The sequence below is a fragment of the Perca flavescens genome, chromosome 4 (assembly GCF_004354835.1).
Source record: "Perca flavescens isolate YP-PL-M2 chromosome 4, PFLA_1.0, whole genome shotgun sequence".
Classification (NCBI taxonomy): Eukaryota; Metazoa; Chordata; class Actinopteri; order Perciformes; family Percidae; genus Perca; species Perca flavescens.
The window spans coordinates 30,665,295-30,679,688 of NC_041334.1; the positions used below are offsets into that span (position 1 = coordinate 30,665,295).

Below are 14,394 nucleotides of genomic sequence, written 5' to 3' on the forward strand. Positions count from 1 at the left end.
GGTCAGGTCCAGGAGCATATTTTCTTAGAGTGCCATAGCAATGATTGGTTTATGTGTGCAAATTGAGCATAGGAATTAAGGACAGATTAAAAATGTATGTTTCCTAATTGACACTGATACACACTGATAATAAGCCATAAGGTATATATCGCCTTCTAGATTGCTGGCTGCACACAGAACTGCCTGCCAGACTTAAGCCCTCCCCGACTTTTTACCATTACTCTGCATTATCATCCATAAATGGTTGTACTTAAATCTCCATTAGCGCAAGAGAAGGGCAAGGCTTTCATCGGCGAGTAGTAGCACTCCACTACAATCACAATGGACATCTCTAATTCATCTGAAAACTCAACGAGGAGCACATCCATCATCCCATGTACTCAAGAATCACTGGAAATCAATGCAGTGAGTGAGCCGTGGTATGTGTAGGTATAGGATGATAATATATAACTGTCAGGCCTGTAGCATGGTACTTCTGTATACCAGGTGAAAAAAGTACAAAAGTTGAATAATGCATTCAAAAGAAAATCTGCTTTGTTATTTTATTGGATTTTTGATACATGGAATTTACAAAAATACCGACTAATTGAGAAAAATACATTGTTTTTGTCACCATTGCAACATTTCAGTAACCTAATTCAAGCACACTTCTAGAAAATTTTAAATTAGACTAGACAGTCCACTTATACATAAATTAGGACAGATCCCTCTGGCTTAATGCAAACAAAGCTGAGGTACCTTCCTAACAAAATTGGTACCAGCAGACCAGTAGTGGCATTACTTCCTGATGCACCAACTATAATGAGAGTAAACTTTTTACAGGACATGACTGCATGAATATGTGAACAGTACTGTGTTAAGATTTCAGCTGAGATGAGATTCTCGTTCTCTTTTCTTCTTTGGTTTTGATTTCACCACTGGAGTTACAATCGTTGGGGTCAGTGAAGGATTCAAGGCTGGATCTAATGCTGGGTTCAGGGACAACAGGTCCAATATAGTAGCACTCTCATTACCTGTTGAAAATATGACACAATGAAGGACAGAGACAGAGGAGTGGCGAATACATAGATTTCCTATCAGAGCTTAAAGGGGTGATAGAATGCAAAACCGATTTTACCCTGTCATTGTTGAATAACAACAGTTTGGTGGGTAAATAGGACATACATAGAAGCTCAAAGTCCCACTGATACCCCTTTACTATGAAAATTAAATATTTTGAAACTGCCGCTGAAAACGGGCGAATCCCAACAAAGCTCGAAGTTGACGTCAACCTCCCAAAAACCGGAGCCTTTGTCAGCCCATGGGTGTATTAAGAGAACGGTCACGCCCCAACATTTACATAGGCTACACAACTGACCTGAAATCAGGTAGTCTTCTGAATCTAGGTCGCGCAGATCTCTGCTATTCCATTACAAAATTCACTTCTGAAACTTTTTTATGCGAGAAATCAACTATGTAAGGCTCAAATATGGGACATTTTATGAAAATGGATGGCTAATTGCAAATTTTGTCCAACTGTGTGTCGGAATTCAGCTGCCGGTGCTGCCTGTGTTGCTGCCTCGCCGCCCGACCTGCCTTCCTTCACAGACCCCGGCCTGCTCTGAGGTACTTAGAGCTCCGTCACGACTGGCAGCCCACAGCACTCCATACCCGCGCAAAGTCAACGTTTTTTGGATAATGGACTACTAAACGCTGGTGCTCTGACAGAGCTCCAGGGCCTGCAGCTCCCCTCTTCCTGCTAGCTAAATGCCCGGTGTGTGTGAGTGAGAGCACGGTCAGCGAGCTTGTTACGCCAGCAATCTGTTACTACAGGTTCCAGTTAATCTTTTAATGTGTGTAATTATAATGTGTTGAGTTATTTAAACAAACGATTGGGGAAATAAACGCTGCTTGTCCGCGAGTCTCATTGATAGAGCCTGCGGCTGGATGTAGCTCTATCAATGAGAGCTAGCTCCTCCTAGAATTCCTCTGAAATTCACAAATATTCATTAACTTGAAATCGGACACCGTTGTTAGCTTTATAAGACATTTAGGGAGATGTTGTATAAGTGGCGTGATGAAATTCAAACTGTAAATATACAGAAATTACGCCAAAAATTAAGCTAACTATCTGTGATTTGTAGCTAGCTACACATAGCTAGGATTGAAGGGACAGTCATAGCTAACAAAACCCCCACCGTTCACAAAAATTCATTAATTTGAAATCGGACACCGTTGTTAGCTTTATAAGACATTTAGGGAGATGTTGTATAAGTGGCGTGACAAAATTCAAACTGTAAATATAGCTAGTTATGCTGACAGCCAGCCAAGATTAACTGGAACTGTTGTAAGAGATTGCTGGTGTAACAAGCTCGCTGACCGCGCTATCACACTCACACACGGGCCATTTAGCTAGAAGGAAGAGGGGAGCTGCAGGCCCTGGAGCTCTGTCAGAGCACCAGCGTTTGGTCCATTAACCCCAAAACGGTGACTTTGCGCGGGTATCGAGTGCTGTGGGCTGCAAGCCGTAACGGAGCTCAATCAAGCTCAGAGCAGGCCGGGGTGTGTAAAGGAAGGCAGGCCGTGCAGCGAGGCAGCAACACAGGCAGCACCGGCAGCTGAACTCCGACACACAGTCCTACCAAATTTGCAATAAGCCATCAATTATCGTAAAACTGCCCATATTTGAGCTTTATATAGTTGATTTCTTGCTTAAAAAAGTCTCAGAAGTGAATTTAATAACGTAATAGCCCGACAAACAATGTATAACTTTGCAATGAGACCTGCTGTCGAGTATCCCATGTGTTTCTATGTAGTTTGCTCAAACCAATCAGCATGTAGCTCATTCTGAATATTCATGAGCATACCATATTTGGAAGAAAAGCTCTTGTTCCAAATAGAGCCATATTCACAGGGTAGTTAAGGGCCTAATAAAATAGCATTCGGGCAATTTTCAGCCCAACCAATGTTACACACCCCATTAGGAGACCTTAAGGAACAATGTAAAATACCCTATATAATCATTCTATCACCCCTTTAAAAAAAAAGAAAAGAAAAGTGCTTACCAGTGTTGTCCTCCTCACCGCTGGGTTCTGGGTCTGGGCTGTGGAGAGAGACCCGGGCCAAGGCTGCCAGCTCAGTTATGAAGCTTTCTTCTGCCTCCTAATGGACACAAAAAAACATTGCTTACATTTTATTTTTATTTTTTAATCAAGTTACATACCTTTAGTCAGAAAAAGGAAGTACAGAAGACGTGAAACATACTAACCAGCAGCTGGGCTTTGATACTTTCCATGTTCTGATCCTGGCCTACTTTCTTCCGCCTCAGTTCCTCATATATCGTTTCCTGGTCCAGATCACACTGCTCCAACACCCTCCTTTTGTGGAGTTCAACCCTGACACACAAGAAAACATTATTACATTATTACATGTATTTAAGACTGGCCAAAGGGTGTGGTGCAGACAAAGGGTGTGGTGCAGAAGGGGTATTGTGGTGAACGGTTGTTGCACCTCTGTTGAAACTCCGCAGAGTTGGGTTTTTTGCCCCAGTTCACCAGCTCCCTCAGCAAGGATCTGTTCAGCTGACTGCTCCTCTCATGGTTCTCATTCACCTCTGAAGGAACAGTATTAAATACATTCATTAAATAAAATAATAAAATAAATGTAATAAATAAATTAACACAGAGTAGATTTGTTTCTACTTAAAACGGTATCTACTATTGTCTACTTTAGATAAGATAACAAGTCTAACACAATCCTGGTAACCATTGTACTATTGCATATGTTTTCCCTTAGCCTGACAAGCCAGACCCACATCAAGATGTTGGGTCTGGGAACTCACCGTTGACGGGGCTCAATCCGAGGGGCGGGATAAACGGTTGTCTTTCAACGTCAACGAAGAAAATAATTTTGCTGCCGCTAGGGTGCATCTAGATTTCTAGGCTAGTTTTCCCTATGACCTAATGAAATACTGTAAATGTAGCATCTATTACATATATTTGGTCTAGATAAGGAGTAAGGGCGCAGCAGTTTCAGCATCTAAATCAGCGTTTATACAGATGTGGACTTGTGCATGTGTGTTGTGATTGTCATCTCACCGTGGTTTATGTTTGACTGATCCTGCTGTAATTTCTCGATGATGTCCTGTAGGTGGGAATAGTAGCTTTGGACCAGTGCAGTGAGAGAATCTTTGGTCACATACACACTCTCCGAGGCAGCCTCTGTCAGGTAGTGCTAAATGAGATGTAAATGAGAAACAATGTTTTTTTTTTACTCTAATGTGCTTAGCAAACATACCTAAAGCAACATGCCAAAGAAAGTGGATTCCAATTCATAACCCAAACCCTACCTTCAAGCCATCGTCCTGTTTGGGAGAGGTCTGCGGTTCAGTGGGTGGGGTCTCCATCATCTGTTGGATGGCGTGGCTGAGGGCGTTGCCCAACACCAGCTGTGCATTGCTCTGAAGAAGCTCCGTCCCTGTTTCCAGTTCAGACAGAAACTCCTGCTGGAAGCTGTGGCCCACCAGCTGACTCTCTGGACCCAGATGCCTCTCTGCTAGGCTGGCACTGCTATTCTGTGATTGATATGGGACAACAACAATCTGCTGTGAACTTGAGCTATTACGTTAGATAACTGAATAGGAGGAGACATAATGTATTTTGCGGTTTCGGAGGTGCTTTAATACAAAAGAATACATTTATCCCACCTTGAGAGCTGTATTGACACAGGACTGGCTTTTACTGGGATCTTCCATTAGCACAGCCCTAAAATCAGTCTGAGAGAGTGCTTTCAGCTTGGACATCCTCATTTCCTTCAGCATGTGCAAACAGAAGTGCCTGACCACAAAGTACCTCTGCACCGCCACCAACAGGTGCTCATGTTTCTTCTCTATCAACCTCCCCACGTTGCTGAGAAGAAGATCGTATTGCATTATTTCCAAGTAACTCGCAAACATCGATTTTGATACTGTGGAGGCCATAAGTGGATAGAGGAAAGCTGCGTTAGTGCAGATTTCATTTTTGTTTACATCAGGTAATCTTTCATGGCGTAAATCCTTTTTGACAGAGGTCTTCCAATCGTACCTGTTGAGTGTGTAGCTCTGTCTGGCCAACATGGCTCGCAGGATTGTCATCTGTTGTTCGCTCAGATGTTTGAGACAGGCCTGCACCAGAGCCATCTCCTCACTCCACAGCTACAGAAAAAGAGGCTCAGTTAGAAAGCCTTTAGTATAATTAAACTCTTGGAAATATCTCATGTACTTACGATTTAAGAGACAGAGACAGTTTAAAAATGAACATGAAACACTGGTTGATGAAAGAATCAACGTGCCAAGCACTGATGGAGAGGCTGTATGTATCTGATCCACCAGATGATGTCTACCTGTCCATCTTTATCCAGCTGAGCCCTCATGGCCTCCAGTTGCACCTTGGTAGTGCACTCTGCCTGCTGCAGCCGTGCAACCAGCTCCTGCTCCAGATCCAACCACAGATTCTCGCAGCGCTCAGCAGAGACCTTTGACTGGGCAGGGACAGCGGTGAGGAAAATGTCCTTGGCCAGCTCTCCAAGCCTCTTTGACCAGGAGGCACGGAGTTTCTGACGATACAATAACGTACATAAGAATAATGGAAAAATACACTCGCACAAGTATACACAAAAATACAAAAGAAGTATTTGATTTCTTTTACCTTCCAATGGTCACAGAGGGCTTCAGCCACCCTGTTGTCCTGCTGCTGCTCCGAGTCAGAAATCTGTTGCCTGTGTTTCATCAGCAGCTCCTGGTACACCTGCAGGAAAGGTTACAGCTCGGCATTTAGATACCAATGGACTAGTTATTATACAAGAGTAATCCCAGATCTACATATTGAGGTAAGGGAAGCAACATGTTTTTACCTTGGTGAGCTGCTGTAGGTCACCGTGAGGCTGTCTCAGTTCCAGGGCGGAGCTCTTCTCCTTGGTTTGGCTCCTCAAAAGCTTCTTCTTCTTGGACTCCATTCTGCTGCACTTGTCATTCACCAGCTCCTTCGTCTTCCTTGTACACTCTGCAACACAATCAATCGAATCGAATCAACTTTGGGATGAGCTGGACTAGTTGATGGTATAAATGTTCATTAATATGAATTGTTCTTGTAATAAATTAGTATATGAGTGACAATATATTCAAAATGAACTAAACACCAACTCTTTAAAGAATAAATTGTATATACCAGGAGTTTTTTTGTGATTGTTGCGGGAAAAAATCCTTGATTACACGGCACGTTTCCTTAAAAAATGCGATGGAATATGTGGGATATTTATGCGATGAAATTGCGGGAATTTGCAAATATTCAGGGAATTTCCAAAAACTGCGGTTTGATGAAGAAGAGAAAAAAAAGTGATTCCCCCATGCTTTTCGATGATGTTCACGTTGCTTAATTACGTCACTTCATAACGTTCCCATGGCAACAAGGGAAAATGGCTGCTCTTGTGTGAAGTAAACGCAACATTTTTCAACTTTCTGCTAAGATATATGTGACTTTTTTTTTGCAACGAAAATTATATTTTTTATTATTTATATATTTTTCGCGGAAACCGGCAATTTATGCGGCGAAAGTGCGGAGTATTTGAAAAAATGCAGCCCCTGCATAAATATGCGGACTTTGGCTGATTATGCATTGAATTATGCGATCGCATAATCGCGTTTTTCTGGAGGGACTGATATACGGTTACATTAATCTGTGATTTTAATGCATTTGATGAGACCGGGTTTGATGAGCTTTTTTTATGTACACACTTTCGTAAACCTGCCTCTAGATCTACATCAGTCTGTAACTTCCTATGTGCTACACAGTGTAAATCAGCAACCCTCAGTAAGCAGCCTTATGTACAGTCAAACGTATGGCTCTGACGGGACATCATGGTGAATTCAGGTGCCCCTCAATAAACTCGTGGTGCATTCAATTGCACCTCGTAAACTCTGAGAAACTTTAACTGTTAACCTAGCCATTTAGTGGCTCTTAGTAGGAGGGGAATGAACAACACACTGACACAGCAACACAATACCTTCTTTTCCTTTTGAGTCTGACCTACTCAGCGCCACCTTTCCCTTTTCTGCTTTCCATCATTAGACTCACACACTGTCTGTTAACGTTACCGATAGACTTCCAAACGTCGGAGCAGGAATGGCTGGAGCAGCCGAGGCCCGAGAAAATATTCCCGGCTGGCTTCTAACTTCATTTCTGCTCTGATACATAAACTCATCAACTAATGTTACTGTACAAAGCACCAGTGACACAGTTTAGTTACAGTTTAGTCATCCTCCAGTGTGTCGCGCACACACACACACACACACACACACACACTCACGCAAAGTTTCAACACTTTCATTACAACTAGTGTTGTTGTAACGTTACCCTTAGGACATAAAAAACCTCCACTTCCAGACAAGGAATCACAACTCGCGCTGTAGCTAGTTCAGTGTCTCTTCAGAGTGAAGCCCACAGGCACACAGACAGAGAGCAGCACAACAGCAGCAGCAGCTCCAGCAGCACACCGCCCATTGCAAGTCCTCTGTGCCGCTGCGTTAGATCCACAACTCCCGCTCCATTGTCCAATATCTACTCCTTAATTAAGTTCTAAAAACTTTTCTCTGTGTGTACATGTACACACATGGGCCAGTATTCCGTTGTACAGCCTGGAACACTGCGTTTACGACCATGGTTCAGGTAGCGGCCTGGCCGCTGCTGCGGCCCACCATACGGGCTGAGCAGAGGCTGCACACCAGGCCGCCGGATGGTGTTGCTAAGAACTTGCAATGTACACTCACCTAAAGGATTATTAGGAACACCTGTAAGATTTCTTGTTAATGCAATTATCTAATCAACCAATCACACGGCAGCTGCTTCAATGCATTTAGGGGTGTGGTCCAGGCCCGAGACAATTCTGAACTCCAAATCGAATGTCAGAATGGGAAAGAAAGGCGATCTAAGCAACTTTGAGCGTGGCATGGTTGTTGGTGCCAGACGGGCTGGTAAGAGTATTTCACAATCTGCTCAGTTACTGGGATTTTCTCACACAACCATTTCTAGGGTTTACAAAGAATGGAAGGAAAAACATCCAGTATGCTGCAGTCCTGGGGGGGCGAAAATGCATTGTTGATGCTAGAGGTCAGAGGAGAATGGGCCGAGTGATTCGAGCTGATAGAAGATCAACTTTGACTCAAATAACCACTCCTTACAATAGAGGTATGCAGCAAAGCATTTGTGAAGCCACAACACGAACAACCTTGAGGCGGATGGGCTACACCAGCAGAAGACCCCACCGGGTACTGCTCATCTCCACTAAAAATAGGAAAATGAGGCTACAATTTGCATGAGCGCACAAGAATTGGACAGTTGAAAACTGTAAAAATGTTGCCTGGTCTGAGGAGTCTTGATTTCTGTTGAGACATTCAGATGGTAGAGTCAGAATTTGGCGTAAACAGAATGAGAACATGGATCCCTTTGGCCCCAATTGGGCATTGTTTAAATGCCACAGCCTACCTGAGCATTGTTTCTGACCATGTCCATCCTTTTATGACCACCATGTACCCATCCTCTGATGGCTACTTCCAGCAGGATAATGCACCATGTCACAAAGCTCAAATCATTTCAAATCGGTTTCTTGAAGATGACAATGAGTTCACTGTACTAAAATGGCCCCCACAGTCACCAGATCTCAACCCAGTAGAACATCTTTGGGATGTGGTGGAACGGGAGTTTCGTGCCCTGGATGTGCATCCCACTAATCTCCATCAACTGCAAGATGCTATCCTATTAATATGGGCCAACATTTCTAAAGAATGCTTCCAGCACCTTGTTGAATCAATGCCACGAAGAATTAAGGCAGTTCTGAAGGCGAAAGGGGGTCAAACACGGTATTAGTAGGGTGTTCCTAATAATCCTTTAGGCGAGTGTACAACTATTATCAGACCGGCCCTCGCAAACACTACCTTGCAATGGGAAAAGTCATAACTCTCCCGATTGCCACTCCGCTACTGGTTAAATGTATTATTTACATTGCAATATAAATGAAAACATAATTTATTAATATCAGGGAACATGCCTGCCACACTCGCAGTTACCCGGTAACTAGACCACCAACTACCGCTGACCTGACGGAGCTCCATGACCGGCAGCATGGTGCTCTGTGCCCAGCGCATAGTCACGTTTTCTGGGGTAACTGAACCACTAACTACCGCTTACCTGGACCACCACAACCGGCGGCAGCCCGCGATGAAATGTGAAAAGTGTCAGCATTCCCTGTACAGCCTGGAACACTGCATTTACAACCGTGGTTCATTTTCAATATCCTTGAAAAACTTCCAAACTTTCTCTTCTGTAATTCCCCTGGAAGTGCAAAGCTCGCAGCTAAACTAGTGTGTCTGTAGATCTGCGCGACGTACATTCAGAAAACCAGATGGTCTCAGACCAGTGGTCTGTAGCTATGTAAATTTTGGGGCAGACCAGAGCCAATTAAGGTACAGCCACCGAGTTGACGTCAACTATTAGCTTCGTCGGGATTCGTCCGTTTCCAGAGGCAGTCACTGAGTTACCCTGCACCTCACTTTACAACAGTGGCTGCATTGCTATATGGTCTAACAAGGCTACTGACAGTGGAAAAACCTATATGACGTTCAATAATGGATGATTTTTCCTATAAGGTGGTTGAACGCTGTTGTCTAGAAAGAACCCCTGTGTCTTTAATTTTGAGGGACAAGCATTAAAATATTGTCTTTATTACTGTTTTAAACAGTTACATAGTTCAAAATATCTTTTCACTATCACTCACCATTTGTACTTGGAGAGGCAAGCTGCCCATAAGAGTAATCTACTGTATTGTAAAATAAGTCCAGAAGATAAAGACAAGTAAAATAAGCCCAGAAGATAAAGGACCTTGCCTAACTAATGTAAACACTTGTTTATCTAAGCATTAATAGCATGTTTTTTTATTACACAATAGATCAACAGCAACAATCTTTGACAAGTGTTATACTAAAAGATTTTGCATGAATTTCGAATTGCATGAGAGTGGGGTGCAGTAAGAGTGCAAAATATATTTTTTGCTGTCCTAAAAGAACCTGACCTTATTTGAGGAGCTAAAGAGGATTCCTAGAAAATAGTCTATTTTGAAAGAGTACGTCATTTAAATGTGAAAAGTAGGCTATACACTGTCCACTACTACCTGCCACCAGAAACTAGTGCAGTATGTGACAAAATTACACACATGCTACATTCATTTTTTTACTTTTGCAGTCACCTTGCTTTACCCACAAAATGCTTACTATTAAATGCCCTTTGTCTTTTCACCTGATAGTACATTGACAGCAGTGAGTTTCCTTAGATGAAACTGAACTGATTTTCCCTTCACGTGTCTTACCCTCAGTGCACTGTTGAAGGCCTTCGGTCAGAGTTGCCTGGACCTCTGAAAGTATCTTTTCCATGTGGGTAAAGGTCAAGACGTCATCGCTCGTCAGCTGCTCCAGTGTTGTTGCTATCAAGCCCTGCCTCAGAGACACTTCCAGCCTTAGCAAGGCAGGTTGGGATTGGAGAAGCCCCGTCAGCTCCTCCCACCACAACAACTTTTGCTGGATCCTCTAACAAGAAGTGGAAAATACATTTTCCTTTGGCATTTTCAGTTCCTCACACAATGACACAAGGGATGAGAATCAAGATGAATGGTCTGCAAACCAATACCTAGCATTGCTTTACCTTAAGATCAGCTTCTTGTGTGTTCATCAGATGGTTCTCTACTAACAGAAGAGTCTGGATGAGAGAGAGAATCACACCCTGGGCTTCATCTGGAGAGAAAATGCTGGGCTTCTTCAGCAGATGCTGGCACAAGTCCTCCACCTGTTTGCTGAAACGTCTGGACTGTGAAGAGACATGGACATTAGTTTTCCCTTCAGAACTGTCAGAGTAAATAAAGGTGGTCTAATAGACTTAGTATATTATTAGTATTAGTGTAATTTTTAAATAATTTGCTCTATGAGGTTTTCTTTTCGCTTTTACCACTTGAAGGCCACGTTCAAGAAAATCTTTTTGGGCTCTCTCTATTTCTTCCAGAGTACAGGGAGCGTCATCATTTTTCTCCCTGGCAGTGTGGCTTGTTGGCAACTGTTTCTTCAGCTCATTCAGTTCCTGAAATGACGGATAACAACATATATTTTTCTATGTCAGTGTTTCTATGCACAGTCAATAAAGAATCTAAAAATCTATGTATGTATATATGTATGTATGTATGTGTAATAGACATCTGATCTGGATCTACCTTTTCTTGCATTTGAAGAATATTTTTGGAGAAGTCAGCAGCATTTTTGTCTTTTGGAAAATGACAGCTGAATATTATTTTCACCATTTGAAGAAACATCTATAGCAGGATAAAAGTAATAAAAAAAAAAAGAATACAACAATTTCGTTTTGCAATTTAAGAAATATACTTGATAACTATTTCATAACTGTATTAATTAAAGAAAAATGACAAAAACTCACCAGACATTTTTCTTCCTGAAGCTGGGAGCAATGTTGTTGTATATCCTGCAGGGCCAAACAGTAAAGGCTGATCCTGCCCCCAAAACTGCAGAGATAACAAAGAGCATCATCAAATCCAGCAAACTCAGGTTGGTGCATACTTGCTTTAAGGTTAAGGTGCATGGTTATGGTTATGTCATTTAGAGATTACTGTTAGATTAATGGTTCCTACTCTGGTTGTGTCAGTGAGCGAGGGTAGTGAGAGACCCTGGTGAAGCTCTGGTTCTGCAGGCTCTTGGGGACCACCGAGGAGGAGATAAACTGACTGCTGTCGTCGTTGTCCTGCTCTTGGCTCAGAGACTCTCCGTCCATGGAGGAGGATGACTCATCGTTAGGCATTGCTGGCAACTTGGAGTGCTCATGCAGTGATGGATTGGACGCTCCGTCTGCTAAAGGCTGACAGATTCAACGAAAGGTTGCAGGTAAGTGAAGTATAATCATAAACCAACTGATTGAAACATACTACGTATATTATACCTTACTCATTAGGGGTGTGCAAAAAAAATCAATTCACATTCGTAACGTGATTCAAGCTCTACCGATTCAAAATCGATTCATATTTTTGATTTTTTTCGTTTGTAATGCCGTGTATACTATTGTCCTGGAATGAGTTTAGCTCGCCATTCCCATAGATGGCGCTGCGTCGAATTCACACTGACGCCTGGGCACAAAGAAGAACGAGTGCAGCAGAAGTAGTTTAGTCGGTGCAAACAATGGTAAACCTCACAGAAAGAATTATTCAACCTGCTCCATCTTCATTGAAGGCGAGAGCTTGGGCACATTTCAGCTTTTATAACCTCGAGGGGAAGACGGAACCTGATAGGAATCTTGCTATATGCAGGCTTTGCAAAGCAAAAGTTATGTATTTTGGAAACACCACAAACTTGAGAACTCACATTAAAGACGTGGACGAACAACAACCTAACATGCCAGTCAACCAACGCACTCTTTCAATGCTCTAAATTCCCACCGAACTCTGAACAAAAACCTCTTTTTATTTAACAGGGTTAGGGGGTTAGTTCATACTTGAATTAAATGTATTTGAAAGCTGGCCAAACCTTGCCCCTTTGCAATTTTTAGTTGCAAACGTTTTTATTTTTGTATGAAGACATATAAGTAATATCAAACTACATTTAATTTGCTGTGTTTCTTTTAATTTAAATTGTAGGGCTACTGCAATCACATGGAGAAAGTAACTACATTTACATACTATGAATTGTTTTTTGAATCGAGAATCGTTTTTGAATCGAAAATCAATTTTGAATCGAATCTTGAGCCTAAAAAAAAATCAATATTGAATCGTGACATTTTCTGAATCGTGCACCCCATTACTCATCCATGAATTGGTTTGCAACCGGTTACTGTTCTGTTAGGTGACCACTTCTATTAAAACAGCACACATTTTGCTAAACTTTTTTTGTTGTTGATGTAAAACTGTTTAGTCTAAAGTCAAACTACAAATTATACAATTGTTTGTGCTTAAAAACAAAACAAAAATACCTTATAAAATCAGTTGCCAAGTATATAAGCCTTTATATTTGTTGTATGGATAGGAGTCTATTACCTTGTGTACCTGGCAGAAGGTGTATGTTATAATAATGATATGCTGTATATTTATGATAGACTTACTCTGTATTTTTGGTTGATGGGATAAACCACCTTTGCTCTGGATGCAAATGCAGCCACATCACTGTTCATGGGTGGCTGCTTCTTCTCCTGGACAATGAGTAAACAGACTAAACTGTTAGTGGGAAGTTAATTAGTAAACATAAAAAATGGGTAACCCTGACTGAAGCATGAATGGCATCCTGTGCCATACAATGAATGTTTGAAAGTCATTTCCAGATATTTTACATCAATTTACCAGTATATACAGTATGTAATGGAACTATTTCATCCACCTGTGTAAAGTTACAATAAGTCTCAGACATTTCTTGGATGTGTAAGAGAATAATACTTTGTCATGTGTGGTGCCACTTATTGGAGCCTCCTTTCTGCCGTTACTGACACGGTCACTTTGGTTGTTGTCAGGTTCAAGCAGCCGCCTTGCATTGTAACCCTAATGGGACGATACACGAGAATATGTTAACGTTACGTCCAATGATTTAATATAATGTATCGTTGATGTGGTCAAGAAAGAGACTCAGTGGATAGGAGAAACAGAGGTTGCATGTTATTTGCTTAACTTACTTGTCTCGTCAACAGCAACGGCTTCAGACAGAAGACGTACAAAAGAGCAACAGCTAATATTCCCGAAAGCCCTCCACACACTGTAGCCACTGTTAACAGCCCTGTGTAGATGTGCAGCGACTCGGAGAAACTGACCAACACATCAGTGCGACATCCCTCAAACAGGCACTGCTCTGTCATTTTTCATGTCGCTGCGTTATGACAACTAACGTTATGAATGTTAGCATTTTGTCGACAACATCTTACTTTAGCTAACGTTAACAACTTATCTCGAGGAAAGTAACGTCAGCTTACTCTTTACGATTTAATTTCTTGCTCGCATACATAACACGGACTGTAAAAATAATCGCATATGATTTTCAATGTGTTTACGCTCTAAAAGGTTTTACATTTTGAAACATAAGCAACCTACAATTTGAAACGACTTCTTCCAGCAAAACTTTTTTTCCCCCAAAACGACATGTATTGGTGCTCGGGACCAATGGGTGTACGGAGATTTAAGATGAGAAGCGAGCTGCGTCAAGACAGGAGAGCTCAGGGCAGCTAGCTAGCTAGATTTTGACATTTTTCTTCAATATTAAAGCACAAAAAAAAGATTCTGGTAGAACATTTTAAAAACTGCCCCCCGTCATAATATTATTGACGCAAATGCAGGTGAATTATATGAATAAACATGATCTTT

At 41.9% G+C, this 14,394-nt stretch overlaps 1 protein-coding gene and 1 long non-coding RNA gene across 2 annotated transcripts; one reads left to right on the forward strand and one right to left on the reverse strand.

Annotated features, from left to right (window-relative positions):
- Window positions 1-528: 528 nt before the first annotated feature.
- On the reverse strand, window positions 529-14,246 carry evc (EvC ciliary complex subunit 1). The gene is made up of 20 exons (XM_028575686.1): window positions 13,713-14,246; window positions 13,480-13,581; window positions 13,152-13,238; window positions 11,695-11,918; window positions 11,484-11,568; window positions 11,263-11,361; window positions 11,004-11,132; window positions 10,704-10,865; window positions 10,372-10,588; window positions 5,869-6,017; window positions 5,664-5,762; window positions 5,359-5,571; window positions 5,061-5,170; window positions 4,685-4,886; window positions 4,328-4,552; window positions 4,077-4,212; window positions 3,490-3,592; window positions 3,248-3,374; window positions 3,045-3,141; window positions 529-1,013 (listed from the first exon to the last, which is right to left on the reverse strand). The coding sequence occupies exons 1-20, from the start codon at window positions 13,890-13,892 to the stop codon at window positions 865-867; spliced, it is 2,895 nt and encodes a 964-aa protein (XP_028431487.1). The 5' UTR covers window positions 13,893-14,246; the 3' UTR covers window positions 529-864.
- On the forward strand, window positions 7,944-10,660 carry LOC114554092 (uncharacterized). The gene is made up of 2 exons (XR_003692388.1): window positions 7,944-7,984; window positions 10,378-10,660. It is a non-coding gene; the product is annotated as an uncharacterized LOC114554092 (long non-coding RNA).
- Window positions 14,247-14,394: the final 148 nt, after the last annotated feature.

What these genes read in the sequence shown, in the direction of transcription:
- evc (XM_028575686.1), bottom strand. Translation starts at nt 13,892, where the DNA reads ATGACAGAGCAGTGCCTGTTTGAGGGATGTCGCACTGATGTGTTGGTC. An exon ending in GTGGCACCACACATGACAAA is followed by an intron (nt 13,239 to 13,479) that starts GTATTATTCTCT and finishes CTCATTGTCCAG; the next exon opens with GAGAAGAAGCAGCCACCCAT. An exon ending in TTCTTCAAATGCAAGAAAAG is followed by an intron (nt 11,133 to 11,262) that starts GTAGATCCAGAT and finishes CCGTCATTTCAG; the next exon opens with GAACTGAATGAGCTGAAGAA.